Source organism: Mixophyes fleayi, chromosome 4 (assembly GCF_038048845.1).
Source record: "Mixophyes fleayi isolate aMixFle1 chromosome 4, aMixFle1.hap1, whole genome shotgun sequence".
Taxonomy (NCBI): Eukaryota; Metazoa; Chordata; class Amphibia; order Anura; family Limnodynastidae; genus Mixophyes; species Mixophyes fleayi.
In genome coordinates this window covers 336350944-336374843 of record NC_134405.1, presented here as the reverse complement: position 1 = coordinate 336374843, position 23900 = coordinate 336350944, and the positions used below count along the sequence as shown (strand labels likewise).

At 40.4% G+C, this 23900-nt stretch overlaps 2 protein-coding genes across 3 annotated transcripts in view; one reads left to right on the top strand and one right to left on the bottom strand.

Annotated features, from left to right (window-relative positions):
• The window catches only part of ARFGAP3 (ARF GTPase activating protein 3), a 30321-nt gene extending 27331 nt beyond the window's left edge, over positions 1 to 2990 (bottom strand). For both annotated transcript variants that reach the window (XM_075210517.1, XM_075210518.1), the window contains exon 1: positions 2796 to 2990. In XM_075210517.1, coding sequence (XP_075066618.1) covers positions 2796 to 2864 — 69 coding nt within the window. In that variant the 5' untranslated portion in view covers positions 2865 to 2990. The remainder of the gene's footprint in view (positions 1 to 2795) is intronic.
• A 3906-nt stretch (positions 2991 to 6896) lies between these two features.
• Positions 6897 to 23728, top strand: LOC142150304 (hepatitis A virus cellular receptor 1 homolog). Its single transcript, XM_075205514.1, has 6 exons — positions 6897 to 6941; positions 9762 to 10100; positions 10855 to 11042; positions 13587 to 13649; positions 14294 to 14393; positions 22613 to 23728. Exons 1-6 carry the CDS (start codon positions 6899 to 6901, stop codon positions 22645 to 22647), a joined length of 768 nt encoding a protein of 255 aa, XP_075061615.1. The 5' UTR covers positions 6897 to 6898; the 3' UTR covers positions 22648 to 23728.
• Positions 23729 to 23900: the final 172 nt, after the last annotated feature.

Here is a 23900-nt window from a genome sequence, read left to right as displayed (position 1 = left end):
CCAATATAACATGATATACAGTTACATAATTATCACAGGGACAATCAAGGTTACTTGATTTGGACCTTGTCTTAGACAACTGCTGACAATAGCCTCATTATCATATAACTAGAGGTGCAAAGACCGGCTGGTCCTGGAGTTTTCTGTGGACAATAACCTATTTACCCATTAATCTATTACCATATCTTATCTATTCACAGGAGTCTGCTGACCAGGCCTCCAACACTGGATCTTATTACCTGTGATATTCCTCACACAGTGATACATTTATAATAGATATCAACATAAAATTACAGGTTACATCTTAATACAATGGAGCTGTACTCAGACAGTCAATGCATCTACACTATATCTACTTGCAGATTGCAATTGACACATTTTACTACTAACTACAACAGGTGACTTACACTAGCCAAGTATTAAATACATATTGTCAAGTACACAACCGTTAATAATAACCTTAGAAATATCCCACAATATTGGCACACTGTATATTCACAATATATAGCAACATTCGCGATACGACTTTAAAGACACAAGTACAGTATTAGACCACATTGGACCACTGGATAATGTGGGCACTAGAAGCACCCAAAAGTCCTTAGCTTGGAGGCACCACTTCATTTAATAATAGTGGAGGAGGGGGACCAAGGCTATAAAAGTCTATTAGCCTGACCCCTGGTTCCTTCAGTCTATTTTTATTAAAATGATACTTTTTCAAGACATGGCCCAATTTATCTCTCAAGCAGTTACATTTATAGCGCACCCACAAGAGGTGATAACCTGGGGGAGGAGAAGGGGAGCAGAGAGCTACAAGAAAGGGGGAGTATATTCTGCCCAGTGCACTGCCCCCTAGTAGGTAAAATATATAATCATCGTCTGTGTCCCAATACTGAAAAACACAACATATCGCTGATCTCGTTGCAGGTAGGAACCTATTTGTGGTTGGATGAAGCGCCCGCTTACTGTATAGCTTTTAAACCAGAATGGGTGCACAGACAATTTCACCTGGTCACCAGGTGAAGGTCAGCTGTAGGGGCGAGGATGTTTGTGCCTCAGTTGGGAACAAGTGTCCTGCCCCAGTGCCAAACAATAATAGTGGGCACACAGCTACTCTGAGCAGACAGATACCCACAGGTGTGCCCACGGAACTAGAAAGCCCCCGGAACAGGGAGGAGGGTTGGTTGCAGATAACTGGCGACAGACAGTCATGGTTGCTGGCAGATGTCTTAAGATTTCTACAAAGCCTGGTACATCTTTAATGTCTGCATTTCAACCCCACAACCAGCAGCTGCACAGAAACGCCAGTCGCCAATGTCTGCTTTATTACTGTTGGCTGATGATGCTTCTGCCGTACAATAGACACATATTTTCCCCACCGCCAGCTACATTTCTTATTCGGATATCCTATGTATTAAATATTCCCCACACCTCTTAGACTGTTCACTTGGGCAGGGCCATCTTTCCACCTCAATGTACAGCGCTATGTAATATGATGGTGCTTCATAAATAAAATATAACAGTAATAACACCAATTAGTGATGTCACTGGTTTCTAGATCTCTGATAGAGCTGTATGGTCATGAAAAGTGGGATCCACTCCAACATGGCTGCCTCCACAGGGTGCAGGTGACAAGTGCACTTTAAGAAAGAAAACACTGTTGGACAATACACCATGCTTCAGACTAACACTCCTTTACACAAGCTAATTCTGCCGCATGGGAATACCACCAGGTGACTAAAACAGACTAAAACAAGGATTTTATGGAGATAAACAAGAGACAGGAACAGGCCAGGACAAGCCCATAATAAATCACAACAAATCCACCAGTGACTCTGTGCACACAAGCTCCAAGGAATAGATAACTCTGTGGGATAGCCTCAATTCCCATCATCAGACCAAGATGTATCCGTGTTTAACAACAAACAGCCGACATCCTGAACTTTCACTAGTTACCCCCTGCCCCCACTGCCCAGGTGACACAGCTGTAGTTACCCCCCTGCCCAGGTGACACAGCTGTAGTTACCCCCCTGCCCAGGTGACACAGCTGTAGTTACCCCCCTGCCCAGGTGACACAGCTGTAGTTACCCTCCTGCCCAGGTGACACAGCTGTAGTTACCCTCCTGCCCAGGTGACACAGCTGTAGTTACCCTCCTGCCCAGGTGACACAGCTGTAGTTACCCTCCTGCCCAGGTGACACAGCTGTAGTTACCCTCCTGCCCAGGTGACACAGCTGTAGTTACCCTCCTGCCCAGGTGACACAGCTGTAGTTACCCCCCCTGCCCAGGTGACACAGCTGTAGTTACCCCCACTGCCCAGGTGACACAGCTGTAGTTACCCCACTGCCCAGGTGACACAGCTGTAGTTACCCCACTGCCCAGGTGACACAGCTGTAGTTACCCCCCTGCCCAGGTGACACAGCTGTAGTTACCCCACTGCCCAGGTGACACAGCTGTAGTTACCCCCCTGCCCAGGTGACACAGCTGTAGTTACCCTCCTGCCCAGGTGACACAGCTGTAGTTACCCTCCTGCCCAGGTGACACAGCTGTAGTTACCCTCCTGCCCAGGTGACACAGCTGTAGTTACCCTCCTGCCCAGGTGACACAGCTGTAGTTACCCTCCTGCCCAGGTGACACAGCTGTAGTTACCCTCCTGCCCAGGTGACACAGCTGTAGTTACCCTCCTACCCCCCCCTGTCCAGGTGACACAGCTGTAGTTACCTCCTACCCCCCCCTGTCCAGGTGAACCGACTGTAGTTACCCAGCGGATCCTCCAACTTTCCCCCATGGACTCACCTTGTTAGTGGGGATGAAGCGGAGCCGCTTGAAGATGGCTGTGATATCCTGCTTGTGGGGCTCACTCATGATTCCGGGACGTCTGCGTCACCACCGGTAACTTCCCAAACACCAAACACCGAACAACCGACGCTGCGCAGCGAGAGCCACGTCAACTACCGCCGGGTACGTCACTGTACGGAGCCCCGCCCCCGGCTCGGCAACGTCAGCGTCAAAGACCCCGCCCCCTGGCTGGTAACGCCACTGAACGAACAACGCCCCTATCTGTGAACCACCCAAGACTCCGCCCCCTGTTTGGCATCGTCACCGCAGTGCCCTGATCCAGCTACCTGGTAGCGTCACTGTACGGAGCCCCGCCCTCTACCTGGCAGCGTCACTGTACGGAGCCCCGCACACAGCCTGGAAGCTCTAGTGTTCTGCTCCTGTTCCTGTCTGTTCCCCACACACTGTTATTCCTCATCACAGTACAAGGCAACTGCAACTACAAGTCCCAGCATATTCTGCTAACCGAACAGGCTATAGAACCCAGGGCCACGTTATAGAGTTAGGAACAAAGTATGAGAAAGGAGCAAATTTGTACCTTGGTTAAACCATATGTTACTTTGGGGGGTGGGGGGTGATAGGGGTAGTGATACAAGTTTAAAATCTGTAGAGAGTTGAGTTTTAAGGGGGCGTGTCCTATCTCAACTCTTAACTTGCAGTTTACAAATAAAACAATCCAGATGCATGCAGAAATTAAACTCATTTGCAACATGGTTTGTTCATGTGAAAATGTGTGCATTTTTTTGACTTTGATCCTATCTCTTATCTCTGATAAATAATCATGTTTGCCAACCATTATTGCACATCAGAGGCATGGTGAAGCCCCTGCTATGTAATGCAGAGATTCACTGCATCCTGTGGGGGGCATCATGATGCGAATTGCATCATCAAGCCTGATCCTGCAAGGCTGCGTACTGTTTCGGGAGGGAACTCCCCAAAATTCATGAGCCACCCGGAATTTCCAGGAGAGTTGGCAAATATGCTTGTAATATAGTAGGTAGGGAGCCCCAATATGGCTACCTGTGAAATCCAGAGGAAATTATTATCAACATCCAAATCATTAGCCGTGCAGCACAAAAGCAGCTTTGGACCTCCCGTGTACCTTGTTTGGGTTTACAGTGTAAAATGGTGGCATTCATGGAGGAGCAGACGTCTGTACAGGCTGAGGGAGTAGTTAGTCAAAGTGAGCTTGTTCCTAGTAAAGTATGGAGAAGCTGTACCAATGTTCTAATTTATTTTGCTTTAATACTGTAGTACATAACTACTGCTGCTGTAATAAATCAGTCTATTGAACAGGAGGAAGTTTAGCTTTGCACACTGGAGTTCAGCACTGAAGGCTGGTGATGGGAAGGCCAATTAGAGAATTTGCAGTAGTCCAAGCAGGAGTTAAAGTCTATGGTCTTGGTTAGGTCCTGGATGAGAAATGGGAGAGTTGTGAATGAGGAATCGACGAGTGTGAAAGGGACTTTATGTGTAATGAAGCTGACGGCTAAATCGTAGATGAGTCCTAGACAGCAGGTTTGGGGAGCAGGGGCCAGTGTAATGTCTATTGCGAGAGAGACAAGGAAAGGAGAAGTGATGTTAGAAGGGAGAAATGTGATGAGCTCAGTCTTTGACCTATTAAGTTTGAGGTATCATTGGGACATCCAGGTGGAGATGGTAGAGAGGCAGTAGGACCGGGAGGATAAGTGAGAAGGAGAGAAGTTGGGACAGGGATGTCATCAGGGTAGAGGTGGTATTGGAGGCTAAAGAATTGGATGAGTTTGGCAAGAGAAGAAGTGTAGCGAGAGAAGAGGAGAGGGCTGAGAGGGGAGCCTTGAGGGACCTCGACAGATAGAGGAGGAGCAGAGAACTGTGAGTCAGAATTAGAGGCATTGAAGGAGCAAGTTGATTGGAGTAGGGAACAGAGAGAGGGGAGACTGGGCCTATCAAGAGGAGAGTTCATGACAGATGGTGTTGATTTTGCCTTTGAAGTAAGTGACAAAGTCGTGAGAGAAGAGGGGACAGGTGGAGGGGGAGTGCAGAGAGGCGAGTTGACATTGGCAAAGAGTTGGCAATGTGGCTCTGAAGTAGGTTTGCTTGGTGAGAGAGAGGGCAATGTAGTAGTAGGAAAGGATGCATTTTAAGTGGATGTAGTCAGCATCAGAGTGGAATTTTTTGCATTGGAACTCGGCATAGAGGGGGCAATCTGAAGATAGCGGGTCTAGAGTGCCAGGGTTGTGGTTTTGGATGTCGAACAAATATGAGAAGGCAGTGGCAACATCATCAAAGGCTGAGGAGATAGTGGTTTTGTAAAAAGAGACAGCAACATTAGGACGGGGGAAGGGGGAAGTGGCAGAGAGGAGTGATGTGATGTTATGTGATGATTGCCGTGCAATGCAACTGTACTGTCTGACGATAGATGAGGGAGTGAGTCGCACACAAGCAGTCTATGACTGCATGGTTCTATTTGTAGAAGGCAGCCCAGAACTGTAGCTCCGTCAGGCCCATTTTTAACCCGGCCATGACCACCGGTCGAGGTGTGTGACGGTGTTCTGTGAAGCATAATACATGACTATGTACATTTTCTGTGTCTTATGTGTTGGACCTCATAACATTACATCCTGTATGTGGTCCAAGAATGCAGAGCATCCTTTGCACACTAAAAATAATGTAGCCACAATAAGAGCCCCTTTTTTCTTATACTCTGCAATTGTTTTGGGACATGTAACAAACAAAAAATGTGATTATTTGTGGCCATTTATATGAAACTCACAATTGTCATCTACACTTGCAAAGAAATAAAGTAAATAAAATACACTTGATCTATCAGGATTGTTTCTTTTCCACTACCCAGCTCCCTCTATGTGTTTCTACAAATTCTGTATCCGGTGTGATTCTGTCATCTACATGTTGACCTATTTTATGAATGTTTTCCTGAATGAACTGTTACACATCATCTGTCATTATGCTTATAAATTATATATATATATATATATATATATATATATATATATATATATATATATATATATATATATTGTGTTTCGGTCAGCGATCCTGAGCTTACAATCCTTTTTTCAGGTTTTGTCCAATTTCAACCAGAACTAAAAGTTTTCATAAACTGAACCAATAGAAAGTGGAATCCAACATTGTAACTAGTTCTGCAAAGAAACCCATTGAGCGTCTTGCACCCCTCTACTTTACGCCTACATTTTCCCTTTCAGTCTAAGGGGTCTATTTAAGACTTTTTGCCCCTTTAAATATCATCAGTCATTGCAACGATGACAGATGACTTTACTATAGAAGTCATATCAGGATGGTGCTACCGATAGGAGGCTGTCCTGGCAATGACTTTTTTTTTAAATAGACTCCAGGTTCTGACCCGGAGTCTTCACTGTGCATGCCCTACCTAGGGAACTTGCGCAGATGCCATTTGCGTAAAACAGCGCAGCGGAGAGCAGCAACGCTGCTGGAGAGATCTGGAGATCCCTCTTCTACCATGCTCTCCCCATGTGATTGAATGGCGAAGCTTTTCGGAGCTTGGTAAAATTGCCCAGGCCACAGTCCCCATCAGAGGCGTAACTAACGAGCTGTGGGCCCCGATGCAGGGAGGAGAGAACCGGGGCCCCCGACCTTCTGCAAGCTCCATGCAATGAGCCCCATTATCTCCATGGGCCCCAGTGCACGGCACCTTCCTCACTAATAGTAGTTACACCACTGGTCCCCATTGAGTATTATGGGGACTGCGGTACTTTGCCTAATGCAGCATTTATCTCCAATATCCTATTTGGCTTCTCTTAATTTATAAATATTAAATATTTACAAATAGCAGTTTCTTAAATAGAGCTTCATAAATAGACATCCAAGACAAAATAAATGCAAATTCTGAATAGGACTAATTTCTCTTTTTAATACTTTAACTAGACATGCGACTGGTCACAGCGTCTGACCTAGAAAGGACTTGCTGGTTTTAGCCTATTTCCACTGCACGTAAATTAAAATCTAACCACAAATGTCATACTTCCTCTATGTAGCAAGATGTTAAAAGCTGGTACAGCATTGCTCCTTGTTACAGAATGATGCATCTGTTCATCCTCGGTGCTGGGCTGATTATCCTGCCAGGTAACGTAGAATACTGAATTCTGCGTTTTTCTTTGCCGGAAAATATTTTATTCCATTTATAAAACAGATTTTTAGTTCACTGATTACTTCACTCGTTCTAGCTATAGGTTTTTACATTTTTGCATTTTCAGAAAGAATAGAGAGACCAATATAATAAATAATTAAAAAACTTTTGTTGCAGATGGTTTGGTTCACAATATCAAAATATTTTTATCTTGTTGAGTTTCAGTAGAACTCATCAAGGAGAAATTAAACTATGGCACAAATATGGGGGGAAATGCAAAAAGTAAGTACAATTAAGAAAATAAGCATTAGAGACACAAAATAAACAATTAAAGACAACAATTCAGCACCAAAAACTAAATGAAAAATTTAACAAAAACATTTTAAGTTACCTACCCTTATCAATGCTACATTAAACCTGTTTTCTCTTTAAATAGGTTTTTTAGAAATGTGGATTTAAATTAAAAGCTATCTGCTAAGTGACATACTCAGTCACAAATGTGATGTCAGTGGAAAATGTCATTAGAAATTATTTTTGTAAATTGCACAAAAACAATTCGTTCACCACGGATGTTCTTAGCAAAAAGTTTTAATGAGGAGTGAGAGACTGGACAGGGGGGCAGATCATTATATATGAGACATGGTTCACTATCTATACATATACATATGATACACAAGTAACCCACTAGGTTTAAATGAGGGAAAATCTTATGCTAGGTAGCCAGAGAACCTTTTAGGCCAATACAAAATATGCAAAATATTAGCTTCAAAGAACATATCTTCATATTTCATGTTTTGGGAAATCAGTGTGCCAATCTGTACTTAGGTGGTCACTATACAGAAAATCGACAGTAGTCACATATCTTTCGGAATTAGATTTTATAATGTTTTAATGTCATCACATTTGATAGGTTATGATCGATTTAATGAAGGGGTATTTATGTCTTTGTGATATGTTCAGGAAAAGTTATGGAAGGTTAAAGATTTTGGACTATTTCTGGACAAACTATAATTGACATCCAAGGGAAATTTCCTCCCCTATATTAGCATATACAATGCCCCTCTGAATGACCTCCCATTGAAACCTGCTTAAATACCCTATGTGTAAAAAGACAAATTGTAAGCTCCTGGGGACTCAATCTAATTGAAGGACTGTCCACTCCCAAAAGACACTGTCCACTCCCGCCTCTCCTGCAACCTTGGGATCTGGGAAATAAAAGGGCTAAAAAGTATATGATCACAGTTTACACTGTGTGAGGAATGAGGCGCAGCAACAGTGGTGTCAAATTAACCCCAATTTCATCATAACTTGGCATTCACACATCTATGGAATTTCATTCTAAGCTGCTGCTAATATCGAGTTTCATTCATCGTTATATAATTGTAAATTTTGAACAGTATTGAATATTTTATTATATTGGATTGGTCTTATTTGTTGATTTTGTTAAGGAATATGTGAAACTATTCATTTTAGCATAAACAATAAATAGGTATTATTAATTCATCTTGTTTTAACAACTTCATTGTACTAACAGTGCGGTCAGTGACACCAGGGAACCTTTCTGTGATTTCTATTCTTAGTGTGGTTACATGTGTGGTGACCTTTTTGAGGCTCCATTTCCTCTTTTAGGAAAAGTGGTTTCTGGTGTGACTTACTATATATATATATATATATATATATATATTTATTTTTTATTTATATTTCTGTGAGGTATTTTGGTGGCAGTATTGTGTGATTTGCTTTTGTGGCAGTACAGTGAGAAGTGTTAGAGTGGTGGTATGCTCTTTGGGGTACTTTTAATAATGGTAGTCTCTGACAGAGGTACTGAAAAAATAATCTCCACTTGCAGTCTGTAGTGCTTCACACAAAATAATTAAGACACAGACTTTGTAGTAGTAGTAGACATTGTATCCCCAAAATTCAATCTTGGTAATGGAGAATATCTAATCTCCTGATCTACCTGGAGACAGCAAAAGACCAAGCGCAATTGAGACAAGCCCAGAGCCCCTCAGTGGTGTAACCAGAAGGCAGAGTAATAGAGAATAATTTCATTCTAATGTTTAATATATTGGCTGTGCAATGTTCAAAATACTGTAATCAATGAGAGAAGTCCCAGAAAGCAGGATGCCAGAATGCTGAGTTGGAGTTATAATGCTGTTTGCCAGGGTATAGAGTCAGAAGTCTTTGTAATAGAGCTAGAGTTGAAGCCGAAATCAGAAAACTGAAGAATCCCAGAGAGGAGACTATACAGGAGTCCAGAGACAAGAGTAACACTCTATCACTGACAAAGCTGCATAGAGCAGGAGGGACTTTTTAACACAAAGATCCAATCAGGTCAAGAGAGAGGCACACTTTCATTTAATGAGACAGATGTACAATGACTCATGTTGACCACAGCGGAAGAGGTAGTATCAACATACACACTGAATGACTCATGCTCATGAGAGTTAAAGAGGCAATTCCAATATCCTAACAAATATGTGTCCTGATTTGATAGTGTTAGGGGATCTTCATGGTAGCAAAATATTGTGTAGGGTAATATGATACTATAGTGTGGGTGGCAGTGTATTGTTAGGTGTTACAGTAGAAGCATGTTGTGTGAGATATTTTGGTTGTTGTATAAAATTAAATGCTAGTCGTACGTAGTGAGGATGGGTGGCTGAATAGACTGCAAACCCATCTGTGCCCACATCACTGCTGTCTTCTCATTGGTTCAAACTCACGTTTGTATGTGTTCAGCGAGTTGTTTTGCATTGTTTACTTGTTATATTTCACAAATATCAATATAGGTTAAAATGTCTATTTTGTCTCGACAGCTCTGTTAGTATCAATTGATCATGAGACCAGATCGGTGGAGAATACATTATCCATACCCTGCACATATTCCGTTAGTGATGGTACCACCACCGTGTGCTGGGGGCGAGGTCACTGTCCATCCTATAAGTGTAATGATGAGATCTCCTGGACTGATGGTACTCGAGTGACCTGGAGAAAATCTGAGCGATACCAGCTATTGGGCAACATAGCAGAGGGGGACGTGTCACTGACCATCACTGGGGTGACCATGGATGACGCTGGAGTTTACTGCTGTCGAGTGGAGATCCCAGGATGGTTTAATGACCTGAAGAGGGAGATATATGTGAAGATACAAGAAGGTGAGGACTGAGACACTGTAAGAATTACAATATATAAGAGGACACTACAGTGACTCCATACATAGCTGTCCCTCACAGAACTCAGGAATGGGAGTAACAGTGGGCAGGATATGACTTCTAAACCCATATATATATGGGCTTCATTTAGATTTAGAAGCAAAGCAAAACACAAGGAACAATTTGCACCTTGGCCAAAGCATGTTGCACTGCAGGGGGGATTTAAAATATGCAGACAGATTTAGAGATGGGATGGGGCGTGTCCTAGCTAAATGATAAATCGCATATGTAAATATAAAGTTGTCCAGTATTTGTGTGTTGCAAAAAAAATAAATAAATGCATTTGCACCCCTTGCATTGCAGCATGGTTTGTCCAGGAACAAATTTTCTCCCTTTGTTTGCTCCTAACTGGGGCCCAATGCATCTACCCCATGCTCAGAGAGGGAATATGATTATGGTAACTGTATTTAAGGTTTATATGCCGACATATAAATCAACCCTGGCCAGAATAGTGTTTGAGTATGTATGTCATGTAAATTGATATCTAATTAAGAGCCATTTTGTTGGCTGACCCAACATATATGTGCTTGCAGCCTATCAATTCACTAGGAACTGGGGACATTACTCAGGCATGAGACAATTCTTGTCTCCGTATTGAGTTGAAAGTCTAAAAAAGTGGTTCAAGATGGCTGCCCCACTGTGTATAGGTGACTGGGATACTTAAGAACTGATGGTTTTTTTTTGCTTCTCATTTCAGATATTGAGCATTTTGACTATGACGACGATGATATAATAATTGAACCAAAAGTTGCTCAGGTCCATGCTCCAGATAGATCATCTCAACAGCTGGCTCCCACTTATCTAGATCAACAGCTGGTTCCCACTCATCTAGATCAACAGCTGGCTCCCACTCATCTTTCTTCTAAGGCTATGCACACAGTTAAGGTACTAATTGTGTTTTCTGTATAAAAAAATGAATTGTGGAAATGTAAAATCCATAGGTGTAGCCTACATGATAACCATGAGTCCTGTCTCACTTTCCAAAGATTTATTGCAAACTGAAAGTTGTGCTGCCTGCACTTACTAGAAAGATTTTTGTTCAACTACAATCAAATTAGTGCGTCACTGGCAATTTATATGAATTTATGCAGCAGACTGTCTGTAATGGCTTCACAGATCCTATAGGAGGCTCACACATTTTATCTTTACACAGTGAGCAGAAGTGCGGAACATGACACCCCAGTAACAATTCATTTCCCCTGAACTCTGCCTTCAGCTAACTAACCCATGCTTGCTGCTCGCTTCTTCCTCCCCCAAAATATAGGCAGAGATGAACACTTCCTCTGACTTAAATATGAAAATATTTTACAAACTGCTATTTACGTCATGTCACCATACTATGTGGGTATGGTCTCCCATACCTGACACTGTCTTTAAATAGCTAGAAGTAAAGTATATATATATATATATATATATATATATATATATATATATATATATATATATATAAAATGCCTTTTTTAAAATGAATATTTTGTAGATAATGGTTGATTTAAATTAAACTTATAATGTGTTTTGCTCTGGAAACAGACAAATAAGAATGAGAAGATTAGTAAATTTTAGACACCAATCATAAGGGAAAAGCTGCATACTTTAGGCAGAATTTCTTTATGGTCATCTGGTAAAAAAATTGATGGTCACGTTCTCTTCGAGCCATAAAACATTAGTATCACCTCTCATTAGAACTATTATTTCTGGGATAAACCCCCTTGCAATCAACTTGTCACATTACTTTGATCTACATTTGCAAACTATGTTCTGAAACAACAATCTTACTTTAAAGATTCCACTTCCATTCTTATACTATTAGAAGACTATCAACGGTGACAATCATGTGGCTCACAATTGCTGTACAGGTGTTGCAGACCTCATTTTTATGATAAAGGACTTAATAGTTTGCTGTCATTAATATTAATTCAATTTACTAGAAGGCAAGAAAGAGTTTCTATTAGAAGCAATATGGTTTATACTGACACATAATTATTTTATATTTGGTAACCAATTCTATCTCAAAAACAAGGTACGGCAATGGGTACAAACATCGCCCCCAACTATGCTAACATCTTTATGGGTGGCTCAGATTTTGAGCATATATAGAATACTTCATTACGGGTCCAAAATGAAGTTTTATTGTAGGTATATAGATGACTTGTTCCTAATTTGATTTGGTAGTCAAATGAAACTAGAGAACTTCACACTGAACCTTACTTAATTCAAATGACTGAAGCTCATCATTTATTTTTAAAAAGCAAAAAACTGAAATATATATCAGGCATGATACTCTACGTAAACTGGATTATATCCATCCCCCTCCCCCCTCTCTCTCTCTCTCTCTCTCTCTCTATATATATATATATATATATATATATGATCTCATCATTATCATAATCAGTAACTAGGGTCAATTTTGATAGCAGCCAATTAACCTACTAGTATATCTATCTATCTATCTATCTATCTGAATACATTTTCAGTAATGTTTGTGTACAAATAAATATTTTGGGCTTTTAAAGTGTACTTTTATTATTATTTAATTATTGTATTGTTTCATATATATAATTTCATACAAACAGTTGATTGTATTGGGCTGGTCTCTTACAAAACGACTTATTATTTTCCATGAATTTATACAGCTCCCTCCTCCAGTCCCTTCTTTTGTTATTTTCATGCCTTAGCAGTAATACATTGGTTAATTGGATGCACCTTATTTATTACAGTTCTCAGGTATGGGAGGCCTGAGAACTGTTAAAAAGGTCTTTGTGTAAAGAAATCAGAGCTTCAAATGTGAAGCTTGATGCTAATTTTATCACAGGGCAAGCTTTTATTTTGTAAATAAACAATTATACTTTTTTTTCTTAAAGTTAGTTTGCTGTAGATATTCAATTATTACTTTAACAATACCAAGTCATTTTGGACAATGCTATGCTTCCAACTATGTGGCAACAGTTTAGGGGAAGGCCCATTTCTATTCCAACATGACTGTGCCCCAGTGCACAAAGCAAGGACTACAAAGGCATGGTTTAAGGAGTGCGGTGTGGAAGAAATTGACTGGCCCGCACAGAGCCCTGACCTCAATCCCATCGAACACCTTTGGGATGAACTGGAACGGAGATTGCGAGCCAGGTCTTCTCATCCAACATCAGCGCCTGACCTCATAAATGCTCTACAGAAAGACTGGACACACATTCCCCCAGAAACACTCCAACATCTTGTGGAAAGCCTTCCAAGAAGAGTGGAAGCTGTTATCGCTGCAATAGGGGGACCAACTCTATATTAAAGTATAAGTCATTACAGTCCCTGTTGGTGTAATGGTCACGCATCCAAATACTTTTGACCATATAGTGTGTATATATATTTTTTAGATAATTAAGATTTGACTGTAATGGTTGATTTAAAGTATAGTTCTAAAGTATAATTTATGTCCTTTAGAAAGAGCCAAGTAAAGCTGAGAAGACCTCTAGCATCCCAGAAGTGGACGTAGAAGTAACAGAAGTACGTATGTAGGTTCAATCTCCCGTAGCAGCCAGCACCACCTGCAGGTGGCGATAGTTCTACCACTGGTTCCTTTCAAACAGAAAGCTGTCAGTAAAACCAAAAATAATGTCAGACAACCTGATTTTTATAACTTTTGATGTGTGATTGGCGCTACCTAAGTTGTATAATACATATAATGGCACAAATGATATATTACACATTATACATATAACTTAGAACACTAAGTGCATTATTCTATAAAACACAGACTTAACGGGACGAAATGAGGTTTTATGGATTATAACTGATGGTATGGGCCTTGTTCATTAAGGAAAGTAAAGCAAAAATTATGAGTAACTTTGTACTTTGGCAAAACCATGTTGCACTGGAGGGGGAGGTAAATTTAAAATGTGGGGACAGATTTATATCTGGGGTAGGGCATGTCCTAGATCAACTTTAAATTTCATTGTAAAAATAAAGCTATCAAGTATATTGTGCGCAACATGTGCAAAATAATAAAATAATTTGCACCCCTTGCATTGTAACATGGTTTTGTCCAGGAGAAAACTTACTACTTTTTTTTGCCTTACTTCCCTTAATGGATCAGGCCCTATATGTACAATATACTCATTTTAAAATATTCCAATTTTTTTATATTCTAGGAGACTCTAGAACCCAAATCCCAGAAAATTCCTGTGCCCGTTATGATCAGAGCAGCTATTATATTTTCTCTGACCCTTCTACCTCTGATCATCTGGTCCTGTAAGTACAGAACAAAATCACAACATTTACTCACAGATTAGAAAAATCTCTGTGAGTGTGGGAAGTGTGAAACGCACATAAATGCCACATGCCATTATTTATATTTAGTTCCCCAACCTTTTAGGAATTGCTGACCCAGTTGTCCTGTCTATCACTTTTGGACCATCTTCTAAACCACTCCTCGTTCCAGCCTTATTCATGTCTTAATTAGGTCATAAGAGTAAAGGAACATTGTGTAGACTTTATTCATGCGTCACATTTGTACATTTTGATTATTGTATTGTTGGGATTTAGGTGTATAAAGTGCCCTTTCCCTCCCTTTCAAGCTTATTACAATATTTAATTGTATAACACAAAATCTCATTGAATATGGATGCAGAGTGAATCACTTTCCCGTCGCAGCTGCCCAACTCCCATCAATTTTGCAACCCTGAAATTACTAACATGTTGATACATTAAGCCATACACTTACCTGTAAAACGCGTGGGGTAACGTGGATGGATGATATCAGCAAATGACATTTGCACTGCAAGGTGCAGTTTTGTAGTGCAACAAATGACCCTTTGTGAGATTATTTAGTGAAACACACTTCCAGACAACGTTTTTGAGGGGCAATTCTCCCTTAGCAACCTTTCAAATGTTCACATAGTTGTGGGCTAATACTACATCATGTGTAATATGATGTCAGACTTACTGAAGAATTTCTGACACATGACTGACCTCTGGGGGTATACGTTATGAGGGGGAGTAAGGCGGAACTGGGAAGTGTGTTCTAATTCAATCTCTGTATGTACGTGTGACAGGCGTGCTCAGCTCCTGCCAATAAACCATGGACCCACCAAAATGTGCTTACAATATTTTGTATATTAAGTTATACATGCTACAGAGAGGACTTTGGGGAACAATTTGAAGATTTTAAGCTTAGGTAAAATGATTTATATTGTGTTTTCAATGTACCTGACATTACAAAGGGCCAACTAAAGTCCCAATGTATTCTGTCCAATCACAACAATTGTGATTGGACAGGTACACACTAAGGCTAGGTACACACTGGAGAATTTTCGTCCAATAATCGGGCAAATCAGACGACATACAACTGTTCGGTCGGAAGACGGGTCAGTGTGTATAGTGACACGATGGTCAAAAGTCGTTTCAAAGTGTCGATTGTCGGCTCTCTTGGTTGGTCGTACTGTTTAATATTTTCCGACCAATCCACCCAACGATCATGTAATGTGTATAAGTTTCAGATCAATCCACGATAAACTGCCGATACTTCCTTGAGCTGCGACTCCTTTGGGGGCGTGTGTATGTAAATTTCTGATGCCTGTACCAGTCCCACGTGGTGTGGTGCCCGCATGTTACTCAATTGGTAATTAGGTGCTTCTAGCGGTAAAGCAATAACAGGTGTCTATTGCATTGAGAAAACAATGTTTCATTTATAAGTGTATTGCTTATTTCTGCCTCCTTAATTATAGTTATATGTCACTTTATTGTACGACCAATACACATTTATAAAAAGGCAAAATATATGTATTACATTTGTCTGCCTGCATAATTCTATACATTTTTGTATATAACACATTTTTGTGTTTCTTATAGATGTGTATAGATGTGTATTTTACATATGTCTGGTTGCATATTAGTACACCTGTGTAAATAGTGCTGCATCTTGCACCTGTGACCCTTTACATGTACATTCAACATGTTTTTTAATCGAACCTTTATTTACTTGTTAATGCATATATTTGTAAAATACACCTAATAAAGCACACATTGTACAGCCAACAGATTTATTGTTGAATTCTGTTGAAAAAATTAACAGTTGAAAAACAAAAAGTTCCAACATATTTATATTATCGGTATAACAATGTACTTTCTACTGGTGAAAGTGCCTAGTGCTTTGTGGCATAAGTTCTGTAAAAACTGAAACATCTACATAAAGTTTTTTCAACTTTTTTTAATTGCTTTTCTGATGTTTGACCTTAATTCTTTAAAATATTTCTCATGCTTTCCCATCTTCTCTACCACACCCTACAAAGGACAACCAACATTCGTCTGATATGACGATGGTATCTACAAGAAAAGGAAAAAATAAGTTTAGCATTTAACTTCTATATCTTTAAGAAACTTAAAGTTCTTTTCGAACACCAAGTAAAGTGCCAAATTGCTTACCTTCTATACTGCTTGTAATAACTATATATATATATACCTCCATAGGTTCTGTAAAACAGGCGCCATTTTGGTTATTATAACGGTATACGTTTCTCCCAAAAACATTTTACAGTTTCCTCATGTGACTTCAAATACCTTCTTTTAATACATCTTTCTTTTCTTCAAATTCGGTATCTATTTTTTCTGCTTTAACAAGTACGAGCCCAGTTTTAAAATTTTCGGTACTCACGCAGCACCTGTCCTCGTGCATTCTTCTTTCTGGAAACATTACAACATTTTCAATATGCTACATACAATCGTCGTTCGTTCATCTACAAATTCACTTACAAGTCATTCAAGCAGTCAACTCACTTTTTTAAATGTTTCTACGGATTTGTATCAGTCTCCGTTGTTCTTTATTTTTTAGGTCTGACCAACGCTTCTGCATTCGAAATTTATTTCTTTTCTTTTCAAGTTTTTCCTTAATTTGTTTTAGTAATTTCTGCATTATTAGTTCCTTTCTGGTATTAACTCTTCGGTATTTTCTCTTTTGGCAATCGTAGTGGTTCAGTACTTTTACCATCATCTCCACCTCTCTCGGGCTCATTGCCTTCTTCTCCAACCCCCACCACTATTTCTACGATTTCTTTCTATTCTTCTCGCACCCCCACCGACACCTGCTCCTCATCCGCTATCTTCTAACGTCCCTCGGCGCCAAACAGGCTCCTCTGTAATTTTATCCACTCAGACATGGACAATCGTCTCAGTTGTGGACCAATCAGTGGTGGTACCTGTGCAGAATGGAGCATTGTGGGTGAAGGACATTCGTGTATAATACACATGTTTGGCGAATCTATCAATATATTTAACCCCTAGTGGTCCAAGAAATACGAACGGATGCTACAAGCTTTTGACACCTTACATCTATTGCCATACAAGGTAAGTTGTTTATGGAAGGATTATGAATGTTTTCTTGTACCATTGTGCTTATTGTAATAGCTGCATAAATATATATTTTGTGAATGTTAATATGTGTATATGCAAAATACTTTTGTTAAACTTAGTAATATTTATGATACACACATGGGCTAAAATAGTAGTGAAAATATTTGGTTAAATTATTACCATATATTGTACAGTTTCTTTGATTTCATCAGTGGACAAAAGATTAACATGACTTTTTATTTTTAAAGAGAACTTGAAAATGTCATATGACCGTAATGTGGAGCTCATGAAGGATTTCATTGAGACTTATAGGGTGCACCCCTGTTTGTGGAAGATAAAATCAAAGGAATATTGTAACAGAATGTTACGTAACGTAGCTATGCAAGAACTTGTGAAAGAGTGCCTGTCACATTACCCTGGAGCAAATTTGGAATGGTCATAGAGCAAAATACAGAACCTTCGGACTGTATACAAGAAAGAACTAAATAAAATTGAGGCCTCAAAAAAATCTGGGGCAGGTGCAGATGATGTTTATGTGCCAAAGCTGTGGCACTTTGACCTTCTGCACTTCATCCGTGAATATTAAACTACACACCAGTCCACCTGCAGCCTGGATTCGGACAGTCATTCTCCTACTGATGTGGTCCAAGCAGATGACATACCTCCTAATGGAACTGTAAGTAAAGTATATTTTGCTGTTGCTGTGTAACAGGTTTATTAAAGTAGAAATACATAGCATTAAAGTTTGCACACATAACATGATTATGAACAATTGTTACACAAAATCATTCTGACATGGCACAGCACCCTCCCAGTTAAAGTATTGAAGGTATGCCTTGCGTTTATAAGGTGGCCCGACTCTAGAAGTGTCAAGCCAATTACCTCTGTTTCCTCATACGTATGTGTACTGCATACACAGGGAGTTTTACGTCTTAGTAAGTTATGCAGAACACAACAGGCCATCACCACTTTGTCTATCATGTCCAATTGTAGATTAAAAGCAGAATGAAAAACTCTGAATGTGTTACTGAGAATTCCAAACGCATGTTCAACAACACGCCTAGCTCGTGACAGTCTATAATTAACTATCCGCCTTTCTTTTGCATTGTGGGAAAGTTTTCAATACATTGTTGTGCAATGCAAATACTTCATCAACCACAAACACAAAATTTAGTTCATATCTTGTATTACTTCCACTTGGAATATTAAGTTTCTTGTTTTTTTAATTTTGCATGAAAGGGAGTTTTATATGTATGTACAGTTATATATTATGTATAGTTAATTTATTTTTGTTTTATATATTATGTACAGTTATCCAAGACAATTTAACAATAAATACACGTTGATTTATATGTATATTTAATGACTGGTTCCTTTTCATGAAAGGAGAATTTCTATTGGATTTGTGGTGTAGAAGCTACACAATTAAGCCTAATCAGGCAACAAATGTGTATTATCCAATAGAATCCAAGTGGAGATGTGTTTAAAGAACCTGTTTTTTAGGGAAGGTTTTGGAGGCTTGAGAATGTCCACACTCTAGTGGGCGAAACGCGTTGCCTATACCTTCAACTAATATCCGCAGTGTTGATTCATGTTTGTTTCCTATTGCCGTTGCTACTTTTCTTGAGCGGACTGTTCATACCAGCTACCTATCAAGTTTCAATATTTACTACACGGACATCTAACAGGTGCGCACCTGCTACTACTATCGGACCTTGTATGCTCTCATTATTGAAGACAGAGGAGTCAGCGTGAGACCTTAAGCGAACAACCAGGGGTTTGTAGGTGCGAATAACTTTGATAATTATCCTGATTCTTTTCAAGGTCTTGGATAAGACTTCATTATTGGAGAGTGCAACGCTGTCTCCATTATTCCGCCGATATTGTACATCCAGATTTTAGCAATAGGATTATACTATTTTCGGGACAGTGTTGAACAAACGTCTTTGACGTATGGATTATGTCTTACTTTGTATCTGTGTTATCATAACTGCAGTATTATAGTAGTGAATTGATTTATTGATTTTGGGAAGCATCTTGCCTCTTATTCATGTGTAGACATTTTAATATTAAGAAGCAATTTTATATTTCTGAATAAATTGTTTTAACATTGCCTTGGATACCTACGTATTAATTATCAATAGATACTATATGTAAACTATATGATTTCTTCTCTCAGTGCTGTATGTTTTCTTTGCATAATACTTTTTTTTTAGGGGATATGATACTATACCTTTATAGCTGTGACTGTTGATCTCATATTAAGAGTGAAAATAGTGATTTAACGCCAGGTGGCATATTTAGTTTATTTTGCATGAAAGGGAGTCTGCTCCAATGCACCGCCATCAGACACTTTCCCATTTTTACCAATGTCCACAAATAAGAATTCATAGTTTGCATCCACTATGGCCATTATGATGCTGAATAATCATTTGTAATTTTAATAAAAAAGATCCCCTTTTGGATGGAGGCATAATCTGGACATGATTCCCATCAATGGCACCGCCACAGTTTGAAAAATTCCATCGCTTCTCAAATTCTTGCGCAATAACTTGCCATTGTTGTACCGTTGCAGGAAACTGAAACATAAAGAGGTGTGAAATAGTTTAATTACATGTATTTTATATCATACTCTTTTTTTTTTTTTATCTCATTTATCCATTACTGTCCTGTCACAAGACCCATGTTGGAAATTGCTGACCAAGAAGAGACAAGTATAACAACCATTGTACAGGGCAGCCAGGTGACAGTCGACAGTCAGGATTTACCTGAGGTTGCAATCCCACCACAAATGCAACAGAAGAGGAAGAAAAACAGGCTCCTTGAGGTTGATGAAAGTGATGCGCTAACTACAAAGATGGTAGAATGCGCAAACACTTTGATGGCCAAAAACCTGCACAACACACTTTTGACCTACTCGGAGCAACGCTAGCAAGCAAAATGAAAAGTGCTAGTAGACTGATACAAGTGGAAATGGAGCTTTTGGTGCACGAACTCATGTGTAGGGCTACCAAGGAAGATTTGTATCCCGATACAATTCTAACGCCAGCAAACCACAGGCAGACACCATCGTACACATTCCAGCATACACAGATGCAGCGTGGTAGTATTGGAGCACAATATTTAATGCCAAAACCATACCTGACTTCTACCCCTATACCCAGCTCAAACATGCAACAGTTCAGTGGAAGGTCATCACAAATGGATAATAGCGAATTGTTGCAATATGAACAACTATAAACTGTTTATTTGGCTGCTTTTCTTGGTTTGCACTTAATGTATGTTGTAAATTTTGTGTATGTTAATAAAATTAAACATTTGCATCTTATGAAGACTATTTATGTCTACCAACCTTCAGATACTGCTCATGGAGAACTTCAATGATAGCATCACAGGTCTCTGGTATTATCAAACCCAGAGCTTGCAGTGAAATTGCTGTGCTGTACTTCAGATCAGCCAGTGTCCTTCCCATTGCCAGAGATATGGGACTCCTTAAATAGGTGTCCTCCTCCTGGATGATGAGGGTGACTAGTTGGAGCAGTTCCTGGAATCTGGGGTTCATTCATTCTCAGGAAAATCCTGAAGTCATCAGGGTTATAGTCCCATATCTCCTGTAGCAAGTGCATATAAGAGAATGAGTCTCTCCTCTTGAACCACTCTTTGGACCAACAAGATCTATTCTTTCTCCTTCTTTCCTTTTGGGTCCGTACTTGCAGTCTTCTTGCCACAGCGAGCAGAAAAAGAGCCGTTGGTTGTTGTTCTTCAACAGTATCCATATCAGTAAAAAAAAATGTTTATGTGTGGTTGTGAACACTGTACACGTGTTAATGAATGTATAAAGAAAACGTGTTACCTTCGCTTTTTTATGAGGTTTGGGGTGGGTACTATTGAACATGCTCTACCCTCTATTTAAATTTCTTGGGGATATCGTTACATGGACCTCATAAGTCGTTTCAGTGAGTACAAAATTCTAATCTTTTGCTCACGACATTATGAAATGTCGCTGCCCGGTCGGTCTTTCGTTAATCGTCTAAAATGTGACCAGTGTGTACCCATTAATCGTCCGAGGGATCGAACCTTTGTCATTGTAGATAACACGTTGGTCGGGAAAATTCTTCAGTCTACCTAGCCTTATTGTACACACATTACAATCAGATAAATTTTAATCCTATTGTTTTTAGTAAGACTGTAAAGCAAGAAACATGATTACTTCACACACATTAGAATATTGATCTGCCCCAGCAGAGAGGTAGACTGTCATATTATAACCACACGTTTATATTACATATTTTTCAATCTTCTTTGTGAATGAAATGTTTCCACCAAAATAATTAGATTATCAATCATTTTGGCCATCTACATGTGACTGTAGTAGATTATTTGTTACCCACACACATGTCAATTCTTTTAAAAATTTGATTGAAAACAAAACAATGTGATTTAATCATCACATTATCACCATTTATTTATATATAGCGCCACTGATTCCGCAGCGCTGTACAGAGAACTCATTCACATCAGTCCCTCACCCATTGGAGCGTACAGTATAAATGCCCTAACATACACACACACAGACACAGAGAGAGACAAGGGTCAATTTTGATAGCAACCAATTAGCCTATTTGTATGTTTTTGGAGTATGGGAGGAAACCGGAGCACCCAGAGGAAACCCACGCAAACACTGGGATAACATACAAACTCCACACAGATAAGGCGATGGTCGGGAATTGAACTCATGACCCTAGCGCTGTGAGGCAGAAGTGCTAACCACTGAGCCACCGTGCTAGTGATTTAATGAGCAGATTGCAATGTGTGTGACCGGCGTTAGGCTTGCCGACCAATGGAAGATTGTTCGGTAACTTTAATAGTAGGTCTGAACTTGATATCGGGGTTGTTATTTCTTCTCTGGTCACTGTGAGAGCGAAGAGTTTTCCTCAAGACAACATTGCACCTAAGCAATTCTAACATTAGAGCAGTAAAGAGAAGGGCTCTAAAAAGCCATAATATTAAATATATTGGATGTTTTATACACAACAAGATTTTATTTTTAATTATTTAAGATACCATTGACTTTGAATTCAGACTCCATTCTGAAACTGTATTTCTCTTATTTTTTTCTACAGGGGTAAAGAAACAAAAGAGAGAGAATGAATCGTGATAGTCTGATCTACATTAAAGCTGATTGTTGTGTGATGCAATTTCTTGTGTATGGATAGAAAACGTTGCAGGATTACTGTAGCTGAGTGTTCTGCTCCTCGGGCTTGTGCTCCTGCTCCATTGGCTAACTGCTCCTTGTGCTCCTGATCCATTGGCTAACTGCTCCTTGTGCTCCTGCTCCATTGGCTAACTGCTCCTTGTGCTCCTGATCCATTGGCTAACTGCTCCTTGTGCTCCTGCTCCATTGGCTAACTGCTCCTTGTGCTCCTGCCCCATTGGCTAACTGCTCCTTGTGCTCCTGCCCCATTGGCTAACTGCTCCTTGTGCTCCTGCTCCATTGGCTAACTGCTCCTTGTGCTCCCGCTCCATTGGCTAACTGCTCCTTGTGCTCCTGCTCCATTGGCTAACTGCGCCTTGTGCTCCTGCTCCATTTATTAACTGCTCCTTTTTGTGCATTCCCAGGTGTGTGTTGCTGTCATTCACTCTCAGGTGTTACAGTTGATTCTGTGAGCTGGTGTTACGGACTTACCTCCCCTCCGTTCCAGCGGCGCTCTGTCTGATATCAGCAGCCGTGCTTCCGGGTTCGGTGGTCACATGACTGCAACTCGGGGCAGGGAATTTGATTGTTACCTGGGTATTTAATCTTCACTCTGACACTCAGTGAGTGTCAGAGCAACTTGTCTGCTTCCTGGCTCCTGTTCTCTCCGTGGATCTCTGTGCTTGCAGCTCCTGTGTGAACTCCTGTGTACCAGTATCTGCCTGTGTGCCTATCCTGCCTCTCCCACCCCTGTGTACCGACCCGGCTTGCTGACTCTTCTTTGATTTCTGGTGACCCTGACTCGGCTTGCCTGACGTTGCATCGCCTCTGTCATGTACCTCTGCCGTCAGCCCGTGTACCGAACCTGGATAGTCTTCACGCCCTTGTCTCTCTCTCCTACTTACCTTTGAGGTTCTTCACCGGTGGCCACTCCTGCACATGTAGCTCACTCTTGATCTACTGATCTGGTGTAGGCAGGCCCGGCGCTCCCATTAGGCAAGGTTAGGCACTTGCCTAGGGTGCCGGGCTCTGGAGGGCGTCACAGAATTCAAAAATACTTTAAAACTGTGCGGCGACTGCTGACCATACCTGTCACGGCCGCCGCACAGCATTCAGATGGACGGGGAGGGGGGGAAGAGGCTATTTTGTCACCACCGCCGCCTCTCTGCTCCGTCTCCTCCCCTCCACTTACTAGTGTCAGTGAGTGGAGGGGAAGA

Excerpts from the sequence above, each read along its gene's own strand:
- LOC142150304 (XM_075205514.1), top strand. The coding sequence starts at position 6,899 with ATGCATCTGTTCATCCTCGGTGCTGGGCTGATTATCCTGCCAG. Across the intron at positions 10,101-10,854 it reads ATATGTGAAGATACAAGAAG|ATATTGAGCATTTTGACTAT; the intron begins GTGAGGACTGAG and ends TTCTCATTTCAG. Across the intron at positions 13,650-14,293 it reads TGGACGTAGAAGTAACAGAA|GAGACTCTAGAACCCAAATC; the intron begins GTACGTATGTAG and ends TTTATATTCTAG.